Source organism: Pleurodeles waltl, chromosome 3_1 (assembly GCF_031143425.1).
Source record: "Pleurodeles waltl isolate 20211129_DDA chromosome 3_1, aPleWal1.hap1.20221129, whole genome shotgun sequence".
In the NCBI taxonomy this organism is placed as follows: Eukaryota; Metazoa; Chordata; class Amphibia; order Caudata; family Salamandridae; genus Pleurodeles; species Pleurodeles waltl.
The window spans coordinates 1527689951-1527714145 of NC_090440.1; the positions used below are offsets into that span (position 1 = coordinate 1527689951).

General features: G+C 43.2%; 1 protein-coding gene across 1 annotated transcript in view; it reads left to right on the forward strand.

Moving 5' to 3' along the window:
• Positions 1-24195, forward strand: part of DNAJC8 (DnaJ heat shock protein family (Hsp40) member C8) — a 96165-nt gene that overhangs the window by 12170 nt on the left and 59800 nt on the right. Inside the window, exons 2-3 of the mRNA XM_069225111.1 lie at positions 7055-7156; positions 10019-10075. Of these exons, the coding sequence (XP_069081212.1) occupies positions 7055-7156; positions 10019-10075 (159 nt within the window). The remainder of the gene's footprint in view (positions 1-7054; positions 7157-10018; positions 10076-24195) is intronic.

Consider the following 24195-nt stretch of genomic DNA (forward strand, 5'->3'; position numbering starts at 1 on the left):
ACAAATTTAACAATATCTGGGGCCTTCAAGGGAATACTGTCAGCCCATTTTACTTCTAAACATTTTCCTTATGTACTCCATACCAGTATCGAAAGTTCTGTTATATGTATGTTGTTTACAAAAGCATAATACAATTATTATTATTATTATTATTATTATTATATATATATATATAATAATATATTTATTTTTTTAAGCATCTTAATGCACCCATGCTAACTGGTTAAGGGCTCTGTTTGGATTTTGTTTCTCCCCTGTTTGTGTCACTGTGAATATTACCTCAGATGTCTGGTCTCTTTCTTTCTCCTCTTTGTTCCGATGACCTGTGATCCAGACATAGAGTAAGCTACAATACCTCGGTACATGGAGAAGAATACATCTTTCAAATCCTTGTTTAGCTCTTGGTAAAACAGAGCAGACCTTTTTTTCTCGTTGTGTAGTCTCTGATCCTAACCTATTAAACCACTTGAGGTATGTGACCTGCCTTGGTGAAATTTCAACAGTTCCTCATTTGCGGGCATAGTTTAGTTCCTGTTCTATCCCTACCTTCTCTTAAGCTCCTTAGAGTTTAGCCAGTCAGACAACATCACTGGCCCTAAAGGCAATGACCAAGCAGTTGTATCACCACTCAGATAGGACAATCTTGAATGTGCATCTGGAAATATTACTAACCACATAAAAGCCATCTGAAAATCAGTGTGAAATATCAGAATCGTAATGGAGTCCCTTGAGAAGTGCTCTTGAGATGACAAAGGGACAGCTGTTGGTAGAGTAAATGGTACATTTGGAATAACAGAGTTGAACCTGGACTGGCAGAGCTTTCCAGTTTAATCCTGCAAATACACTAGGGAAACTCCCCAGTGAGTTATTAAATGATTTCTACAGAGGGCCTAACTGAGGAGTTGCCAAAGAAGTATTTCTTCATTGTAATTGAACACCCCCATTTCCCCTCAACCCCCTGTTTTAAAAGTTTAGCCCTTTCCACTAGGCCTCGCTGCACATTGGCCATCATCATATGCCGATCATATAAGGTGGACATTGTAAAAACACAGTTTTCAAATGGAATTAGTTTGAAGTCTTAGAGTGGATCTGCTCACAGAAAAATGTTTTAGGGGTTGGGTGGGGGCTCTTCCGTCACAAATTTACCATCTGTAATGAAGTAAGGACCTGACCGTATCTCGGGTCGTGTTGAAACAACAATTTGGGCATTGGGGGCACTGACCAAGACTACTTCTTTGTCACTGATTTGTAGTGCTTTTCTGTAGTCTTAACATGAAAACATAACTAGCAATAAGTAATTGTGACTTCTTGTTTCACAGCACTAATCTTAATGCACTTGGTGTTCCAGCATTAAATTGTGGTTGTGATGGCTGATTTTGACTTGCCCTGACCTACCTCGCCCATTTCACAATTTCTAGAAAAGCTGAGGTCTGTTAAAAGCACTGCACCGAGAACTGGAACTGTTCATAATCGTAATAATAATTAAGCAATGCAATGACATGTTCCCTATTTATAACTGCTGCCAGAAAATTGGCTTGAATAGCTTGCAGTTTCTTCACAAACGGAGAGTCTGAGGTTCACAAACCTGTCTTTGTCTGTGATAGAAGCAAACACGAATAGAGAAATGTCTGCAGTGTCTCCCTTGTATCTTTGTGCATCCCAACCGCCGGTTGGACTACTCTGGCTTGTATTCAGATTGACTATTACTGCACAGTGCTACGGGGCTGTGATATCAGTGTATTATGTAAATGCTAAATGCAAACACTACTTCGTAGGTGGAGGAAAGGAACCTTTTTTTGTATGATTACCTCCTCCAAAGTTGTTGGACTTATAGTGTTGGTTTTTCCATTCTGCAGGGCACTGGGCCTTGTTGTCCAAGCTTAGTGCATGTGCTCTGACCCCCATAGTACGTGTGCAATCAACTTACTTGCCCTAAAAATCGCTTTTTGGACACCACTAAGCTAAAATATGTGAAAGGTAACGTTTTCCAGCGTGTACCTTGCACACATCCTGTGTTTTTGCAGTCACAACTATTGTTTCAGGTTTTCTAACAAAAGAGTTCAAAAGCAGCGTTGTATGAGGGGAATCAAGTTTATATTGTGGTGCAGTCACAAATATTTTTACAGCCGTCTAACTGAACAAGTAAAAGCAGCACTGTACATGGTGGGATAAAGGTAAATTTAGAGCTGAATGTAAAGGTTGCCCACTTGGTCGCTTTTTGGACACCGAAAAGCAAAAATAAGTGAGGGTAATGTTTTCCCCTGTAGCTTTCACACAACATATGTTTTTGCAGTAACAACTATTGCTTAAAGCGGTCGAACAAAAGAATTGAAAGGCAGCGTTTTACGAGGGGAATACAGCTTAGATTGTGGTGCAGTCGCAAAATATTGTATAAAACTGTCCAACCTTACAAATGAAAGGCAGCATTACCTGAGGTGGAATAAAGGTAAATAAAGAAGCCCTCACATACAAGGTCTGTTTCGTTTTGAGATAAAGAAATGTGCTTCCCTGTACTGCTTTCACTTGCAGTGTTAAAGAGGTGGGTGGATTATTCAGTTTTTTTCTTGTACACATTACCTAATTTGCACCATAATCACAAGACGTTGTGGCGCTGCTGGGAGTTGAATTGGGCGTCCCAGCTTCATATGCACAGATCTGCACATAAAGAAACCCATAGCAACACGGTTCTCGTTATCTGCAGATCAGTGGACTTTGAAACAGCCGAGCCCGTAAAAATGTCTTGCAAAAAAGATGAATGACATTTCCCCCATAACATTGCATGTGAAGAGAGTGTAGGAAGAACATTTCATTTCTCAAAAGAAACTGAATGCGCCTGTGTGTGTTTATAACAGGCAAACAGTTCCCTGAGTGTGATAACGTGCAAACTCAGGCAAATTAAAATTGGTTAAATACAACAAAAAAAAAAACCCAGTAAGGATGTGGCTGAGATGCAGATGCAGGCAGTGGTGAAAACTAAGTAAACAAACCGACACAGGCAACAGGAGGGTGCGAGGGAGCAGACAACAGAGACAGCTACAAAAGATACACTCCACATGTAGAGTGGCTCAACCAAAAGAAAACAAGCATTTGCAAAACAGTGGGTCTCATGTTTGCACGAGTTAGAGCTATTAGTGTTGTAAATTCCTAACTGGGATTTTCTTCCCACATTAATTGAAAATGAAAAGTAAAACAGTTGGCATAAGCAAGCCAATCCAAAGTGCCACATCTGCCACGAGTGTCTGCGCAAAGGAGAGACACAAATGTGCAATTATCCATGTAAAAGGGTTCGATGGCCAAGACGGTTACCCAACTGGCCCAAGGAGGGACAAAAACGTAAAGCATTTACCAAAGATAACAAAGAATTTTTGAAAGGCAAGCCCATGAAGGAGTGATAGTGATGGGCATGCAGTGGGCCTGGTTAAAAGCCCACAGATAGATAACACGTCAGAGCGCTTGCGCGCTCAATCTAAAAATGTTTCCCAAAAGTGTGAGCAGTGTAAGGACACAAGTACTTGGGCTGTGCTCTAGGGGACAGTCGCATGCAAGAAGAGGGAAGTGCCAACTGCAGAGCTGACCAGCAGGAAGCAAACAATCGAGAGTGGCTTTGGAGCCCACAAATGGTGGGTAATGGGAGGGCTCCAAGGTCACTTACAGTAAACAAAATGTCACAAAGAGACGGCGCATGCACTGACTATGCCATACCTAAAAAGAAGGGCACGCTCCTTTTGCACTTAACTTGTCCAGACAGTGAAAACACGAAATTGCCATTGTCACTGTAGGAAGACTGATGGCCCCATTGAGTTTCCCTAGCCACTGCACCAAGTGCTAACTTCCATTTGGGACACAGGCGAATAAGGCTTGCTCGATTTAGGAGTAGAGGGTGGTATCCTGGGATTGTTGGAGGGGCAAATTGCGAGGAAGTGAGGTAATGTGCAAAGGGTAGCCTTGTGGCAAGTATATCCCCATTGACGAGCGAGTCCTCGAATCCCACAAATGTGACTACGGCACAACAGTGGACCCTTGGCACATAGTCATCAGATCACTACTGGACTGGGAAGAAGACCAGCTACACCTGCTGAACCTGGAGACCACAAAAAGAGAGGACTGAGCCTCCAGTGACCACTAGTGGAAATGTTGCAGACATATGCCAGCACAGAAGGAATGAGACCAAGAGTCAGTTGACTGACTTCTTGTGGCAGCCACAGGGCCTCAAAAGCTGAAGAAAGTCTGTACTTGTGAGAGCCGAGTTGCCCAGGATCGTCTGTCTCCTGATGGATGCTGAAATGGCTGCTGGGAGATAGAGTAAAGATCTGCCTGAGGTGTCCCCAAGTCCGTGGACCTGTGGCCGTCATCTGAGTGGATCCTAGTCCTCCTGGGAGAAAGAGATACCTATCATTGACTGCTGAAGATCTCTGTAACCAGAGACCAGTTAATTAGTGTCAGCTGTACCTGCATTGGTCTTTAGTGGGGCATCGTGGGTGATTGAGTCCTGAGGCTGGAAAAGACTCCTGAAGTTTGTGGATTTCAGGTTGACCCCAGAAACAATCCTCTAATCTCTTCCACAGCTCCTGTATCTTTAACATCCTTACCATCTTCTCAGCTTCCTGCATCCCCAGCATCTGGACCACTTCCTGTCTGGAAAAACAATCCTGGTGGAAGGACTCTGAGACTGCTAGACTCGACAGGTAGCAGCCCCCCTGGACCTAATTGGTCCCTGTGACTGGCCCCTAGCCTGCTGTGGCCAGTGTGAGAGAGAATTGTCATGCTAGCTGTTGGCTCAGGAACCGCGACTCAGATTACAAAGATGCATTGGTATTTAGAAATTTTTACTTAACTTTAAAAAAAAAAAATCATATCTCCCGTACCCCTCAATACATTTTTGTCATTTTTATATCTAATTTAATATAAAAAATAAACTCTAGTTTTATAAATTAGGGTTCGTTTTTTATTGTGGTGTGTTTTACTTACCTGTAGTTTTGATACTTATAAATGCATTATACTTATTCTTTTGCCTAAGCCTGACTGTTGTGTGCCACAGCTTCTCAGGACCGAGCTCAAGGATTTGTTAAAGAATCTTAACTGAACCTGGTAGCGATTGTGACATGGTAAGGTCTCACAACCATTATTGACATAGTTGAGGCATATTACACGAAGACTGCTTAGGAAGGCACTTTAATGATCTGTGCTATAATGGCAACAGATGGAAACTGTGTGTGTCTGTGCCTTCTAAGCTGCAAATAGCCACTTTTCTTTTCCTGTTGTCTTCAGTATTGTTTTGGCCATTATGAAGGATAGCAAATGTGTTGACGGGTAACTTTGAAATGATGAAGAGCCACTGGATTTCCGAATGTCAGTATTGTGCCAGTCCCTCTCGGTATAGGCTGCTGACACTGGTGAATTTGTAGGAAAATTCCGAAGTATTACAAGGTGTCCGTCTTGGAGAACACAATGCCCTGTTTTTCGTCTTTATAAGCCATTTATCAATCAATGCTGGTTTCTGTTTTCAGAGAATCTATGTGTTAAATGTTGTTATCATGCATAAACCAAGGTGGGGGTAGCCAGTAACACAATTACTTTTTAAGATTTATTTTTGTTAGCCACTTAATGCATCAACAGAGTATTCCGTATTTAATGTTCACAGATGATATGGAGTGCTTGTGATGTCTTTGAAGAGGGACTGGACATGCCATACTAGACTGTTTTTGCTGTAGTACAATTAGTTGTATTTTGCAGTGGTCTTCAGCGACTTCTTGCATTTTCCCAGAGAGCCTCCACACAATGGAGGGCCTGGAAAAGCACACACAGCAGCATATGTATTGCTTTCCGATGTGAGATTCTTACTTGATAAACTAGGTTTCCAGTGTGGCACCATGCAGATATATACTTTGCTGCCATCATGTGCATTGATGAACTTATTGGCCTCGGCTCCACGGGCCAGTTTGTTCATCTGTGCATATAGATCATAATCAACACCACCAGAAGTATTTGTGTATTTCTTTTGCCTCCTTTGATTCAGCCTTGCTGTTGCATCGATCTTGGCAAGCAGGGCTCATTTCTCCACTTTCGACTAACATACAATGGTGGCGATCATTATGCCCCTTGTGTTCTGCTGCCGTTGGCAGCTTAGGACAAGCAGTTAGGAATAAAGGGGGTCATTCTGACCGGGGTCAACGACCGCGAGAGCACCGCCAACAGTCTGGCGGTGCTCTCAAGGGCATTCTGACCGCGGCGGTTTGGCCGCGGTCAGAAAGGGAAAACCGGCGGTCTCCCGCCGGTTTTCCGCTGCCCTCAGGAATCCTCCATGGCGGGGCAGCTTGCTGCGCCCCCATGGGGATTCCGACACCCCATACCGCCATCCTGTTCCTGGCGGTTCACCCGCCAGGAACAGGATGGCGGTATGGGGTGTCGTGGGGCCCCCGTAAGAGGGCCCCACAAAGAATTTCAGTGTCTGCTTAGCAGACACTGAAATTCGCGACGGGTGCAACTGCACCCGTCGCACCTTCCCACTCCGCCGGCTCCATTCGGAGCCGGCTTCCTCGTGGGAAGGGGTTTCCCGCTGGGCTGGCGGGCGGCCTTCTGGCGGTCGCCCGCCAGCCCAGCGGGAAAGCCAGAATGGCCTCCGCGGTCTTTCGACCGCGGAGCGGCCATATGGCGGTTCCCGGCCTCAGAATGAGGCCCAAAGTGTCCTTGTAATGGGGGGGGGGGCGGATGATTGGAGAGGTGGCTTCCCCAGGGGGCTTTCTAATTTTTAATTGAGGAGCAGAGATGATATCTTTCGAATATAGTAGTTAAGGTGTAAAGAATCATAGTGTTTTGTAGGAGAGTTAAGTGGCTATTTGTTTCTAAATTTTCATTAGTCTATTCTTGCAGGAGTAATTTTGAATTTTGTTACATCTTTAATTTTAACCCTGAAATAAACTTGTTGTTAACCCGAAATATTAGTAGCCTTTCACTGTCTATCAAATTGTTAGTGTTAACCCAGCATGTAGCATTTGTTTTCTCCTTCATAGTACCCCCTATGCATTTTAAAGAAACTTTCCATTCTTGCACTTAGGTTAAGCAGATAGAAAGGAGAGATTCAGTATTAACACCCAAACAACAGATTGAAAGGTTGATCCGACCTGGTTCTTCGTACTTCAACTTGAACCCATATGAGGTAAGTGGATGTAGTAGAGGGATTACAAATGCATTAAATTTGACTTTACATGTTTCATCTTTTGTACTTTGCACGAGTTACTATTGTATTTACATAATTAGGTCCACAAACTCTTAAATGGTTGACAGGTTTTGAGGTGAAACATAAGATTTGGAGCCAGTATATCACACAGGGTTTCTGTCAGACTCACTTCATAATACTCACTCATTTTACCCCAAAGACGGCCGTAGTTCAATTCCCACAATATTTTCTGTTGCCAAGTACCATAAAGAGCCATACTCCATCTGACAGTTTGTCCTGTGCTAGAACTCAACACATTTCATCTAGTTCGGGACAGTTTTACCTACATAAATTCCTCCAAATATTACATGAAGCAGTTTGAGTGGAAGAGCATAGGGTTCACAATAACTGTGCAACTTGAGTATTTGGACACAGGCACCAATGAGCCCCATTATATATCTAGCCTGCTTTTCTGGATATCTGCCTAACTCTATTCCAGAATCTTTATTGGACGAGAGAAAGTTTCTCTACCTGAATTTGCGGATCCTTACTACCTTGAATTCAAATCTGTGGTCCAGGGCACTTTATGACTGCAACATTTCCTGCTTCTTAAACTGATGATTGAAGGGCGTGTTTAATGATAGACCCCAAGTTGCAAAGGGCTTCATTAAAAACACTGGACTGACTGCAAAGGCTGTACTGTGGATCAGTTAAATTATGAGAAGGTACTTAACACAATAAAAGAGAGAGACCAATTCTCAATCTGAATCTGCTAGCCAGACTAAGTGCCCGTAATAAGTACCCAAGGAGGACCAAACTTTAAAAGTCTGTAACACAAATTGTACTGACCAACATTTTTCATTGTCTTTGGCATTTGTTGAACCCTTTGCGGTTGGTACTGAGATTTAGAGTGCAGGTTCATCCTACCTTTAAGATGTTGAATCTTCCATTTCCATAAGGTGTAGAGATTGTTCCAGTGGTTAGGAAGTCAGGGTGATCGTCCCCCCTCACCCTCAAATCATGATACCTTCAAAATCTCAAAGGGTAGAGCAATTGTTTCAGTGCTGGTGGAGTCATGGTGTCCATCCTCATCCAGTGGGACACTAGCTTCACACCTACGCTGAAAATGGGAACAACCCTGTGAACCTCTCTGGCAGGAATTTGGGCTCTGTGATTCCTTTAAAGTCATGGATGATATAGGTGGGTAAGAAAAATGCAGGCTTTCCAGACAGGTGTCTTTAGTTTGACCTGTGGGTCCTGTACCTTTTTGCAACAAAAAATACCTGACGTTAGCTTCTGATCACTTATGTTGAATTGTGCCTACTCCCTTAAGACAATCGTTGTGGACTTCAGTCTTCTGGAAGTAGTACAAGCCCTCATTGTTGGTGGCCAACTCGTCTCCACACATCAGACAGGACACTTATCTTCCAGGGCAGAAAACATGCTACTTATGTTTTCACAGCCCTAGCAATATTCTTCAGGGCCACAAAAGCATGTGGAAGCCTACTTCTGGAAAATGTTCCTGCGCACTTCTGAAGCTGGGGGTGCCTTTGAGTGAGGTGACATAAAATTATTAGTTCGAAAGCAGGGCCACTAGAATTGTGCAGCAAGAGAGGGCTAAATTATGCAGCAAGAAAAGGCAAATTATGCACGTAATGCAACACATTTTGTGATAGTATTTCATTATTTTGTCATTTTTACCGTTGTTAACACTGTCTAGGCATAGGTTGAAGCGCATTAGTATCAGTTTAGCGCACAGATTTAGCAATTAGCAACAGAAAGTTGACTATTTAACCTTTGCAAAGGTTTTTATACTGTGCAGCAGCACATCGCAGTGCTTTAGTAACTTTTTACCCATTTATTTAAGCTATAAACCAAATTTCTTTTTTGTTCTCTATAGATTATGAAGCATGTGATGGGTCCTGTGGCAAATATTTATGCGAAAAACACAGCAGCTGCACAATCTCATGATTCCAGTACTCCTGCTCAAGAGGGACAGTAGTTATTCTAACTCTTACCCTAATATTGGCCAAGTGCATAATCATTGGCTTTATGTGTTGGTACCTTGAACAGACAGGCGGGTCAGACATGGCAAGAGCTGTTACTATGGGGCATCCAGTGAAACACAGAAGAGGTGTTGGATTAAATCCTGGGCTCAGCAGTATTGAAATGTAAAGACCTCTTACTCCACAAATATGTGTTGGAGTCAGGGTCTCTGAATGGAAGGCCTTAAGCACAGTAACACCGTTTTGTGCAACAGCCAGTTTTCTCCACATGGCATCATTTATACATCCGGTGGTCTCTTATTTTAACCCTCTCAACCGATCTCTAATATCACACACAGACCCACTCCTGCGCTCTCCCTTCAAGAGTATGCCAAGGAATAAACAATGTTTATTGCTACTGATTTAGGTGAATAGTTTTAATTTCACTTAGGCTAATTAGGTTCAACTAGAAGCCAGCTTGAAGATCATCAGCAGATCATTTTAACTTTTCTTCATTTTGGTATTTTTGCCAGAAACTCTGAGGTCCTTTCTGATTGTGATGACATAGTTATAGGGGGTTATTCTAACTTTGGAGGAGTGTTAATCCGTCCCAAAAGTGACGGTAAAGTGACGGATATACCACCAGCCGTATTACGAGTTCCATAGGATATAATGGACTCGTAATATGGCTGGTGGTAAATCCGTCACTTTTCCGTCACTTTTGGGACGGATTAACACCTCCTCCAAAGTTAGAATAACCCCCATAGTCTTCTTTGACTAGGAACAGTACATGAAGTTAATGTACTACAAAATGTTCAAGGTTGTTCTGCTGTGCTTTGAAAGTGATTAAAATATTTTTTATTTACTGATATACCAGGTCCTCCAACTGGATCCAGAGGCTACTGATGAAGACATAAAGAAGAGGTTCAGACAGGTATGCTGCATATCCCATTGTTGCAGCTTTTACCGTGGTAGCTGGATTAGGTGTGGCTTTCGAAGGGGATGTTGGCCATTGCTGGAATGGGATGATAACGGCAAATATTGACTCTCGCTATGAACTCCTAAGATAGGTATTGATGTAATCTTCAGAATTGAATTACGAGTGTTGTCAGTGTTGTATACTTCCTCTAACTTAAATACCTTTCAATGCTTAATGCTGTAATAATTGTAATGTAGCACTTAATAACATGTTTTGTATTCAAGTGGTAAATAGTGTTTTCCTCTCAGTCTTTTGTGATGTTGCCTATCTACTAGTTTTTGTCCTGAGCAGAAAGGGGAACACTGTTTTGTAGCTGCTATGTCATATTTGTTTCTGCCTGATACTATTGCCTGTTATATACACCTGTTTTCCTTGCTTGAATCCTTAAGGTTTCATAGAACTGTTTTCATTGTGTCCCAGATTTGTATTTCTTTGTCTCAAACGTTTCAGTAGAGAAGGCTGTAGATAAAATAATTGTGCATGCCATTGTTATAAGTAATATTAAAAGAACTTTACTTCAACTTGAGAGCCAAACAGCGGGACAGAAGAACGTCTCTTTCACTGTTAATCATTTACTTAATAATATCTAATTCCTCTTATTTATTTCTCAGTGACCATCTTCTTTTATCATGCCACTGTCGAAGTGAGAGCCCTTTTTGAATCGCCTCTCTGTCCCCTAAGAGCTCAACTTCTATCATAAATGCTCCCACTACTACATTTATCTCTGATTTCCGAATCCTGACTTTCACTCTCGAATCCTGACCCTTCAAAACAATGTCTCTCAGGGGTTCAGGTTTCTCAGGTGGTGTTTATGACTGGGCACGATTGAGAGCTCTTGAGCTGAGGCTGAAGGCTAACTCTCACAGTGATGGTCAGTGGGTCATAAAGGTGGACAGCCTACTAGCACAATCCCATCCTTTTCCCCTCTGCAGCTTGCACAAAGCAATGGTCACATGTGTCAGTTGTAATTATGGGAAAGTGTGTGAAGAACATCCACAAAACCCCAAAGGAAAATAAAATTGAGTGCTTATAAGTGAGTGGATGAGTTATGTGTGGAGGGGATGGTGAAGTGGAAGAGATGAAAGGAAGTACGTGCAGGTAGAGTGATAAGACATGCTGATAACAAGAGATGATGGGTGAGAGTCGTAAATGGAGGGTTTCAGAAATATGGGGAGAAAAAGGTTGTGTCTGATGAGACACTTCAAAGATGATTGCTCCCTCCACAGACCTTAGTAATTTTTAATTTGCAATCTTGTATTTTTAGAATTGTAACATTTTCTAGTTTAATCATTCACCGCAAAATCATTGTTGCACATTTATTTGATTCTTCTAACAAACATTTGCAAAGCAAATGGATCTGGCTTGATCTAGGCATATGTTTGTTGTGTGGATTTGTCTGGATGCATCCAAATACTGGTTAGATGGCGTTCTAGATGAAGCACATTGAGTGTGCTTTCAGCCTACGCCTTGGAGTATTTATTTCTCACATCTTATTATTGACTTGTTTGTGATTGGCCTGATTTTAAGGAGTTCTTCTGTTTGAACGCATTCTGGAGGATTTTGCATCTAAAATTGCACTCATCCATCTCTGTCACATTTAGTTCTTTAACTTATACATGCATTAGCACTACCACCACCAATACTATCAGCATCAATACAAGCAAGACCAGGGAATCAAGTTCTTAAATTGTCTCTATCATCCATCGTATGAAGATGAAACAAATTTTTCAAAGACTGTTGTTTATTCGTATAGAGTCTGGTTATTAATTATAGATTTAAATTCTTACGGCACAAGCGTCAAACATTGACTGATGTGTATTTTGCTACTATAACAAAGTAGTACGTACCTTATTATTATCTTATATTATTACGTTTGGATTAAATTACATGAATGTAATAGTGTACAATTGTTACCACACATCAAAAGAAAGATGGAAAATAAAAAATTGCAGGCCTCAAGTAATCTTCTCGCCCACTTGCTATGGTGAGCCAGATTTGATCAGGACGAGCTATTTTGGGGATTTAATGGACCATCTGGCGAGTTGGTAAAGAACAGATGTTCTGTTAATTTGGAAGGTGAATTAGAAATAAAGATGCCTTTAAATCTTGTTTTCATCTTGTCACAGTTTCTGTGGGTCTAAAGACAGAGGTCAAATGTCAGGCTATGTCTTTTGACAAATCGCTGCTTATTTTTTATCTTGGAGATTGGTGTTTACTTTTCTTTCTCTGACTGGAAAGTTAGAGTACTTTGTAAAGGTCTGACAAGTGAGCTGAACATGCAACATTAAATAGCTTGTAAGTGAACAGTACAAATGTTTTATTATATGTAAGTAATTTGGAAAGCACTTTTTTGTAATTCTGAAGTGAGATGGAAACAAAGATTTTAATTTGATCAAAACTAATCTGAATACTTTACTTGGTTTATATTAACATGAAAAATATTTGCTGAAACCTGGTTTCAAAACATTGTTTGTACTTATATAGTTTTATCAGTAAAACTGCATGTCAGTGGGAACTTTTGTGGCTATTTGAATTGAAAATGTTTGTCTGTAAATGACAGTGTGCTACCCCATCACGCATTAGTGATATATTTATGAAAAGTGAGAGTTTTTAAATATGAACTGAGAAACATTCCTGTCTCCCTGCCCTGATGACAGTTTTATCAGTGAACTAAGAGACATGTCGGGGGCCATGTGTACCGTAAATGTGGGCTACATTATTATTAAATATGTAGCAAAACGTCAGCCTATTTTTTTTGTACAGTAGGTATGCTGAACTCTCATATTTGAAGATGGTCTTGTATGTGATAATGAAGTAAAAGGTGACTCAGTGAAAATAAAATAATTGCCTGGGAACACAGGAGGAGATGAGTTTATGGGTACAGTTAGGTCTAGTAGATTATTCGGGTCACTAGACCTGTAGGTCTGGTAACATTTTTCCGATTTTTCAAAGCTTGAAGGGATAGAAATCAACCAGAAACAAAGTAGCAAAACAATTCTTACTATTTGTGAACGCTATTAAAGATATAACAATAAATAATGTTATTTTAAAAAATTCACCTTTTTTAGGCCTAGATGTTTTCCCATGAGACTGAAAAAATTACATAACGAAACAAAAGCCTGAAAAAAATTAAACCAGAATTGGCTTGCACGTATTATAAAATGACAATTTTTGTATTCAGTATTGAATGCATATATTGTAGGTATGTGCTAGATTTCCTTCCAGCGCTCACAATGAGTTCTCGTGAGTTATATTTTCAGGAAGTGTTAATTTAATACAGTCTTCATAGTTTTATCTCACAGTTAAAAAGTGTAGTGATCAGAATCTCGATTAGTAAATACGCCCCAATAGCAACCTTAAGACCATCTTATCAACCGATTTCTGCAATATTAAAAGGCCATGGAATCTGTAAATCCTTACCTTATCCACAGTCAAAACAATATACATCTTAACATTCATAACCTTTTTGATTTGGGAGTATGTACAGACACAGAGACAGAGTAATCTACTCTACCAAACTGTAATGTACTTGACCCGTAAACGGATATCAAATTGTGGCTTTCTAGGCAAATAGTTTAGAGTTACCTTTTTCTTCATTCTCATTCTCACATATGATTGCACCTTCACATATGTGAGCTCAGCTTTTCCGCAGTGCAAAAAAAACTCTTTTGTTTCATTACAATGACTAACGTTTGCTCCATGTATCTATCCCACATATAGGGGAGACATGACCCATGACTTGCTTTTAGTTTACTAACAGCATTGTCATCAGGGTAGGAGTGTTTCAAAGTTTGTTTAAACACTCACTTTTAATACATATGTTACTAAACTATAATGTGGTAGCATATGGTAATATGGAAACTGTAAATTTCCAAGAAATTTCCAAAAACCTTTCCACTAACTTGCAACTTTACTGATAAAACTATATAGTGTATTAACAATCTCTGAAAATTGGGGTTTTAAAAAAACATCCTTTGCACATCAACTCGTAAAGTATTCTGATTTGTTTTCATGCTAGTAAAATATTTTTTTCATCACACAAGTACAAAAAATGGGCTTTCACAACTGCTGAAACACATTTCGAAATGTTTGTAAACTTGACTTAGTCATTTAAATGTTTTGTGTTAGGTAAAACCTTACACCCTATATCCTTTTATTTCACACTTTAAACAGCAGGTCAGACATTTCATCTTACAAAATCCTGAAACTTTGCAGTCGGAAGGAAAATTAATTGCAAGACAAACTGACTTTTGACCGCTGTAAGGAAATGCCTCCTTGGCAGGGTTGCCCCCTGACTTTTTGCCTTTGCTGATGCTATGTTTACAATTGAAAGTGTGCTGAGGCCTGCTAACCAGGCCCCAGCACCAGTGTTCTTTCCCTAACCTGTACTTTTGTATCCACAATTGGCAGACCCTGGCATCCAGATAAGTCCCTTGTAACTGGTACTTCTAGTACCAAGGGCCCTGATGCCAAGGAAGGTCTCTAAGGGCTGCAGCATGTCTTATGCCACCCTGGAGACCTCTCACTCAGCACAGACACACTGCTTACCAGCTTGTGTGTGCTAGTGAGAACAAAACGAGTAAGTCGACATGGCACTCCCCTCAGGGTGCCATGCCAGCCTCTCACTGCCTATGCAGCATAGGTAAGACACCCCTCTAGCAGGCCTTACAGCCCTAAGGCAGGGTGCACTATACCATAGGTGAGGGTACCAGTGCATGAGCATGGTACCCCTACAGTGTCTAAACAAAACCTTAGACATTGTAAGTGCAGGGTAGCCATAAGAGTATATGGTCTGGGAGTCTGTCAAACACGAACTCCACAGCACCATAATGGCTACACTGAAAACTGGGAAGTTTGGTATCAAACTTCTCAGCACAATAAATGCACACTGATGCCAGTGTACATTTTATTGTAAAATACACCACAGAGGGCACCTTAGAGGTGCCCCCTGAAACCTATCCGACTATCTGTGTAGGCTGACTGGTTCCAGCAGCCTGCCACACTAGAGACATGTTGCTGGCCCCATGGGGAGAGTGCCTTTGTCACTCTGAGGCCAGTAACAAAGCCTGCACTGGGTGGAGATGCTAACACCTCCCCCAGGCAGGAGCTGTAACACCTGGCGGTGAGCCTCAAAGGCTCACCCCTTTGTCACAGCCCAGCAGGGCACTCCAGCTTAGTGGAGTTGCCCGCCCCCTCCGGCCACAGCCCCCACTTTTGGCGGCAAGGCTGGAGGGAACAAAGAAAGCAACAAGGAGGAGTCACTGGCCAGTCAGGACAGCCCCTAAGGTGTCCTGAGCTGAAGTGACTCTAACTTTTAGAAATCCTCCATCTTGCAGATGGAGGATTCCCCCAATAGGGTTAGGATTGTGACCCCCTCCCCTTGGGAGGAGGCACAAAGAGGGTGTACCCACCCTCAGGGCTAGTAGCCATTGGCTACTAACCCCCCAGACCTAAACACGCCCTTAAATTTAGTATTTAAGGGCTACCCTGAACCCTAGAAAATCAGATTCCTGCAACTACAAGAAGAAGGACTGCCTAGCTGAAAAACCCCTGCAGAGGAAGACCAGAAGACGACAACTGCTTTGGCTCCAGAAACTCACCGGCCTGTCTCCTGCCTTCCAAAGATCCTGCTCCAGCGACGCCTTCCAAAGGGACCAGCGACCTCGATATCCTCTGAGGACTGCCCCTGCTTCGAAAAGACAAGAAACTCCCGAGGACAGCGGACCTGCTCCAAGAAAAGCTGCAACTTTGTTTCCAGCAGCTTTAAAGAACCCTGCAAGCCCCCCGCAAGAAGCGTGAGACTTGCAACACTGCACCCGGCGACCCCGACTCGGCTGGTGGCGATCCAACACCTCAGGAGGGACCCCAGGACTACTCTAAGACTGTGAGTACAAAAACCTGTCCCCCCTGAGCCCCCACAGCGCCGCCTGCAGAGGGAATCCCGAGGCTTCCCCTGACCGCGACTCTTTGAATCCTAAGTCCCGACACCTGGGAGAGACCCTGCACCCGCAGCCCCCAGGACCTGAAGGACCGGACTTTCACTGGAGGAGTGACCCCCAGGAGTCCCTCTCCCTTGACCAAGTGGAGGTTTCCCCGAGGAACCCCCCCTTGCCTGCCTGCAGCGCTGAAGAGATCCCTAGATCTCCCATTGACTTCCATTACAAACCCGACGCTTGTTTCTACACTGCACCCGGCCGCCCCCGCGCTGCTAAGGGTGAAATTTCTGTGTGGACTTGTGTCCCCCCCGGTGCCCTACAAAACCCCCCTGGTCTGCCCTCCGAAGACGCGGGTACTTACCTGCAAGCAGACCGGAACCGGGGCACCCCCTTCTCTCCATTCTAGCCTATGTGTTTTGGGCACCACTTTGAACTCTGCACCTGACCGGCCCTGAGCTGCTGGTGTGGTGACTTTGGGGTTGCTCTGAACCCCCAACGGTGGGCTACCTTGGACCAAGAACTGAACCCTGTAAGTGTCTTACTTACCTGGTAAAACTAACAAATACTTACCTCCCCTAGGAACTGTGAAAATTGCACTAAGTGTCCACTTTTAAAACAGCTATTTGTGAATAACTTGAAAAGTATACATGCAATTTTTATGATTTAAAGTTCCTAAAGTACTTACCTGCAATACCTTTCAAATGAGCTATTACATGTAAAATTTGAACCTGTGGTTCTTAAAATAAACTAAGAAAAGATATTTTTCTATATAAAAAAACCTATTGGCTGGATTTGTCTCTGAGTGTGTGTACCTCATTTATTGTCTATGTGTATGTACAACAAATGCTTAACACTACTCCTTGGATAAGCCTACTGCTCGACCACACTACCACAAAATAGAGCATTAGTATTATCTATTTTTACCACTATTTTACCTCTAAGGGGAACCCTTGGACTCTGTGCATGCTATTCCTTACTTTGAAATAGCACATACAGAGCCAACTTCCTACAACCGCTGTCTGTTAACACAGAGCAAATGTGACATACAAAAAAAAATAAAGATTTAAAAGCGTCTTTTATTGCTTCTCCACTTTTTGACTGAGCAGAACACCTGTTTTTTGTCAACTCGCCAGAAGGGACAAGTAAGTCCTAAAAATAGCTTGACCTGATAAAAAATGACTTGCCATAGCGATTGTTCAAGTAAATTTTTCGAGCCCTGAAGCAAATAAAGCTACATGCAGTGTTGAAGGTACTCTCCCTGCGCAGCACAAAGCCAACTAAACCTGTATCTGTTTCACCTCCACTACCCCAGCCATACTGCTTCCTCCACACACCCATACACAGTCAGCCCAAGATAAACCTAAAGATCAGCAGATTCCTCCTCGGCAAACCACAAGCAGGAGGATCCCCAGCAGAGTCCACACCACACCAGAAAGAGTGCCTAAACTGTCTGAAATTTTTGTAAATAAGTCCTTTGATTTTAAAAAATAGTGTAATTATTCATTGTTGGAAATCGACCTTCCTGCAGGGTTATCCAGAAACGTTTTGCCTTTACCTCCTGATTTGTTGTATCTTTTTGTTGGCCTTAAGACTGAAAACGTTACCACTGCTGATCAGGGCTAAAGTGCATTTGCTTCTCCCTAAAACATGGTAACATTGGTGTATCCACAATTGGCATATTTCATTTACCTGTAAGTCCCTTATAGAGTGGTATGCCCTATTCCCCGGGGCCCGTAAAGCAAATTCTACTAGTGGGCATGCAGCACAAATTGTGCCACCCACTTAAATAGCTCTGCAAACATGTCTCAGGCCTTCCACCACAGAGCCTGTTTGCGCAGTCAAACTGCAGGCCTCGCAAAAGTATATAAATGTTACTAGACCTGCAGGTCAAGTAACTTGAATAGGCTACTCGACCTAACTGTAATGTACTTGATCGTGGTAAACTGGTCTCAAATTGTGTGATCCTAGAAAACTAAATTACATAGTCCCCTTTTTCTTCATTCTCCCATACAAGTGCACCTTAAAATATGTGAGCTCATCATTTTTGCTGCACAAAAAACTTTTTTGTTTTGTTTGATTAAATAGACAAAATGTTTGCTCCATGTATAATACGAATCTATGCCACATATAGGGGATACAGTTTGTGTGAACACTCACTTTTAATAAATCTATTACTAAAGTATTATGTGGTAGCATACTGTCAGTTACACAGTAAATTTCCAAGAAATGTTCAAAAACCTTCCCACTGACTTGCAGCTTTGCAGATAAAACTATATAGAGTATTAACAATAATCTGTGAAAATTGGGTTTCAGAAAACATATTTAACTTATGCAATTCACTAAGTAAAGAGTCCTGGTTTTTTTTTCGTCCTTTTACATTTTTTTCATCACACATGTACAAAAATGGGCTTTAACAACTACTGAAATATATTTCGAAATGTTTGTGCAGTTGACGTACTGTGAAATTAAAGGCTGTATGGTGTCAGGTTTTTCCTAACAAACAACATTTAAATAACTTTTTTTTACAGCAGATTAGAGAAGTTCACCTTACAAAATCCTGGAACTCTGCAGTGGGAAGGGAAATTAATTTTGAGACAAACTGACTTTTGGCCTCTGTCTCTCAACACAGAACAAATGTGACAACATAATAAGATTTAAAGGGTTTTTTATTGCTGCTTTACTTTCTGACTGAACAGAACACCTGTTTATTGTCAACTCTCCAGAAGGGGCAAGGAGGTCCTAAAAATAGCTCGACCTGATAAAAAATGACTCGCCATAGCGAGTGGCCAAGCAAATTTTTTCGAGGCCTGAACTGCCACCGTGACTTGCCATTTAAAACCTTTTCCAAGTCTTAATGTCCCCTTTTCTTACATTGAAGTCACCCCTGGGGACCTATGTAGTCCATAGGTTAGAGCGCCATGTAAGCAAAAGGCAGGACAAATACTTTAAAGCTCTCCTGTCCTGGTAATGAAAAACTCCCCAAAGTTATTTTTTTTATCAAAGGTAGGCCTGCCCCTTTCCTAAGCCAACTTTGGGAATTCCTTATATTGCCTTCAAGCTGTAATTCCTGATCTGAAAGGAGTACCTGCGTTGTGTTTAGTACCATTGGAATGGTAATAATATATCCTTTCTTCTGGTAAGGGCGGATTTATTTATTATTACTATTTTAGAAATGCCACTTTTAGGAAGTGGGCATTTCTCTGCGCTCACTGCCCTGGGTGCCCACAGCCGATCTCCAATACACCTCTGGCTTGGGTTAGGTGACAGCTACACTTGTGCATTCCCTTCAGATAACCTCAACACAGGGTACTCAGCTGCATCTGCATGCATCTGAATACTGATGGGTCTTCCTGGGGGAGGGCTCACTCTCACCTCCAAGGGCTAGTGTCTGGAGTCCAAAAAAAGGGGCTGATTACCTCTCACTTATAGTCTGAAGCCACGGGTGACCTGAAAGGGGGACCTGTGCTCTTCACAATAACTCTTTATATTCACCCTACACATCAAAGGCAATTTTTGATATAAATATTGGGCCCATGACCTACTCAAGACAGTACACTTCTGGACCCCAGACTCGCTGCTGGAGTAAAGACTGCTGTGTGCCAGGACTGACTGCTCTCAGGAACTGCTGCCCTGCTTGGTTGTGCCAGCCTGCTGATCTTTGCTGGTAACCCAAGACTCGACCTCCAAGCCCAGAGTGACTCAGAGCGGTCCTGCTTTACCCTCACTGCTCACCTGACACTCACTCTCACCCCAGCGGCTTCTGCCCTGCTTTGCTGCTCTCATCGCATCAACCTCACCTGAGCGGCTTCTGCTCTGCTTTGCCGCTCTTATCGCATCAACCTCACTCCAGCGTCTTCTGCCCCTGCTTTGCCGCTCTCATTGCATCAACTTCACCCCAGCGGCTTCTGCCATGCTCGCATCTCTTCGACTTCCCCTTAGAGCAGCCTCTGCCTAGGTTCACTGCTTGCAACTCTTTACCTTTCACTCAAGCAACTTCCGGCCTGCTTTGTCGCTCCCATCGCAACACTTTGTTTTCCACCCGTGCGGTGTCTGACCTGCTTCACCGCTCCCATCTTTTCAGCTTCACCCGAGCATCATCTTGCCCCCACGTTGGCACTCACACTTCTACAACTTCACTTGAGTGGCCCCTGCTCTGCGTTGCCACTCACACGTAGTCAACTTCAGCCCGGGCCATTCTGGCCCTACTTAGCTGCATCCAGCTCCTGGTACGAGCATGACCACAGACACTGGACTCTCGTGCTGAGGAGTCCTCTGCATCATCTTTTTGACTTGTTACTCTTTTCTTGCACATCTTACTATCCTTAGCCTCCAAAGTTAAGGATTTCTGTATTGTATTGAGCTTAAACATATCCAGATAAACAAGCTTTATTTTCCTGTATACCCATGTGAAGTCTCTTTTCTGTGGTATACCTTGTACGATTGTGTGTGTGTGTGTGCGTGTAGCACAAGTAATTTACACATTGCCTCTTAAGGCCTGCCTGCTCTGCGCCAATCTACGAGAGGGTGAGCACAGGGTAATTTATGACGTGTCATTGACTTGCCCCGACAAGAGCTGTGGACAGGGTGCATACCTCTCCCAACTAAAGACACGGTTTCTAGCATTCATGTAAATTAAAAAGTTATTTAAAAGATCTCAATTTAAAAATGCAAAAACTCTTTCACACACCATTGTTCAAACACATAAAATCCCTTTGCTAAAGCCTTCAACGCACAGATTTATGAATCGCCATGACACCATTCAGAAGAATATAGGACTCCCACTAAATATAAATGCTGTCTTTGGTTCAGAGGTGATAGCTATATCTGTTTCATCAGTAAAGTGGCACAAAATAGTTTCTAAATTCATATACAATGTGCCTAAGTCGACCATTTAGTTGTTGGACCCCGACTTTTGTAGTAGTCTTGTTTTTTTTTTTTTAATGTCTCCATTTGCAATTTCCATTTTCGATTCTTTATACTTATGCTGTTGGGTTTGAAGGTGCACAATCAGTGCTGCTGAGGGAAGAGGATACATATCATTAATCAAACAACAATTTCAAGAATTTTTTTATTGATTAACTTTGACGTAATTAGAGATTCCATACAGGGAAAGGTGTTTATTCTGAGGCTCCTTGGTGCCATAATGAGCATGCTGTTTAAAGTCTGCCCTAACTGCATCAGAAAGTTTGCCATATACTGTGAAAACGCAGTGAGTGTGCTACTACTCCCAAGAGACCTACGTTGGAAGATTGTATGCCTGCCTTGTCTTTAAATCCCAAGTCCTTGATTTACAGGGAAACAATCATTTTGGCTCTACGCAAGCATTGATATGACTCAGTCATAGTTGGGAAATCAGAGAAGGCAAGTGTCATCTGTGTAGGGGATAGATTTTTGTGAGAATTAGGATATTTCAGAGGAGGCTCAGAGGGAACATCACTCTTGTTCTGGCCTCCATATTGTTTAATCAGAAATGGCAGAGGGACAGGATGTAGGAAGCTGGCTCTTTATATAGGATGCAGAAATGAGGTATACTGTGCAAAGAGTCCAGGGGTTCCCTTACTAGTGGACAGTGGCTTGCTCTAGCAATCCCAAGGTGCTCTTTTTAGTGAGTAATGTGGTCAAGCAGCCTTGGGCATATCAGAGATGAGTGTTAGACATCTGCAAATACACACAGTCAATAAATGAGACTCATGACTCAATAAGGAGGTCCACACCAATTTACAAAGATAAAAGTATATTTATATACATTTAGGCACCAGAATCAATGCGATCAATTAAGTACGGTTTGCAAGAAAAAATACTTTCAGGTTTCAAAAGTCGACACTAGGCATTTTTCAGAACCAGGCAATGTTATCCTCTGGAGGGAAAAACAAGTACTGCATTCAGATATAGTACATCGACTTACGGGACCAATGTCCTGGACTTAAGGTGAGTATGGGGCAGGGTCCAAGGGCACACCAACAAAGGCACACTGGGGCGGCCGGTTGGAGAGTTGTATACAGCGTCGGGTGCCCAATGTTAGTCAATGGGGATCAGCCCTGGTGGAAAGAGACAGCAGGTTAGGACTGGGGATCTAGTAAGGGTGAGCCACCAAGTGGGCTCAGTTCATGTGATGCTCGAAGACATAGGGACTCCATTGGTCCTCTTCTCCTCAGTCTAGTGTGTTTGGGTGCAGAGGGTTCCTAGACCGTTCGGTGTCCATCAAAGGTGGACTGGGTCGACGAGTCCCAATAAACCTACAGGTGGGCTCAAGTCTCATGGGCCTGGGGGAAGCAGAGGCACTAGTGGTCCTCTTGTTTTCGATCTGGGTGCAGACCTGCAGTTGGACCATTGGGTTGCCGTCACCAGAGGCTGATGAGGGGGGATGCCCTGACAAGTTAGGCAGCAGGTGTTTGTGTGAAGGTCACAGTGGGGACTCCCACACTGGACTTTGTCTCCTGAGTGGGGACCACACTGGCACTGTTGGCCCCCTTCGACTGTGACCGGGGGTGGGGTGAGGCACAGGTGCTGTCCAGTGTTTTGTTTTGGGGGTACTCTTCATTCGTACTTGGGTGCCTGTAAAGGTGCAGAGAAACAGCTCTGCTGCTCCATGGGAGTTCCTTTTGCTGGGTTGAAGGTTGGCAGTCTTCCCGGGCTTTTGGAAGATTCAACAGCTGGAGGTTGAGGAGTCTTTCTCGCAGTTGTGAAAGTCAGCAGGCAGGCTGGCAGGGCTAGTGCCAGGTCATTGACGGATCTTCAGTTCTTGCCTTTTGAGCCTCTGGATTTTCCTCCTTCAGGTCAGCAGGGATTTGATTTCCTGGGACCTGGGCTACCTTAAATACTGAATGTAGGGGCGTTAGGGGAGTGTAGTTTAGTAGTCACCACTCCCCCTATAGGAACATTTCCCATGGGAAGTGGGCATAATCCTGTCCCAGAGTTCCTAGTTCTGCCTTCACCAAGATTGCAGTTGTGTCCACATCAGGCAGCTCACCTTAGGGGTGGGACTGGTCTGAGAGGTGGGCACCCTCTCTGACTACTACTTTTTCCACCTGTTGAGGTGCCAAATGGGCCCTGGGCAGGGGACTCGACATTCTCTCCATTGAGGAAGCCAGATTTACATATCAAGGGTGGTGGGGGTCTTTGAAGCCCCCTGCCTTGGTATGCAGATTTCCGGGTCATTCTGTTAGGAGGGGTGTGCCAACACCCCTGCCAAAACAGGTTTCGTTAGTATTGGTCAGCCAGCACACAGGTAAATGGTAGGTTTTTCAGGGGACATCTATAAGGTGCCCTCTTGATGCATGTATTGCTAAATAATTCACTGGCATCAGTGAGAGTTTATTAATACGAGATGTTTGATAAGCACACATCGTTATCTTCGGTGAAGCCATCATGTAGCTGCGTAACTCATATTGACCAGTGTCCACCACATGTATTAAAAATGGCTTCCCTGTCCACTTACTATGTCTGAGAATCAACAAAGTCGTAACGGGGGCATAACTGCTCTTGCAGATTTGTCCTCACATGTACTATATTGTACCCTGCCTTAGGGATATAAGGCCTGCTGTAGGGGATGATTTACATATATTGCATGCAGTGTTAGACGACATGGCACTCAGGCTGTGTGCTGTCGTGTTTTCACTTTTAGCTGCACCAAGACATGCAGTCTGCAACGGTAGTCAGCCTGTGCTAGGTAAGGGGTCCCTTATTGTGGCACAATACATGCTGCAGCCCTTTGGGGCCCTCTTTGGTACCCATGGCCTAGGTACCAGGGGTACCACTTACTAGGAACTTCTGGGGGGGGGGGGGGTTTAAACAGTTGGGAAACAGTTGCGCAGTTTTAGAGGAAGAGATCTGGCACTGGGTACCTGGTTAGCAGGAACCCAGTGAACATTCAGTCAAAATAGCATCACATGGCAGGCAAAAAGTGGGGGTGGCCATGTCAAAAGGGACACTTTCCTACACAGCATCAGTTTCCTAAAAGGACGATTATAAAATCTAAGCTGGCTGGGTCGGGGAGGTGCACTGCTCTGTCTTCTTGCGTTATGCCTGTGGGGTGGCGATTTTGCTGGGTAAAGGGTTGCAGTGGCGTACTCATAAAGCTGTTGTTGATCCTAACAGCTGCTATGTTGTGCTGAGTGGTACGTTGCTGGACCGTGAGTG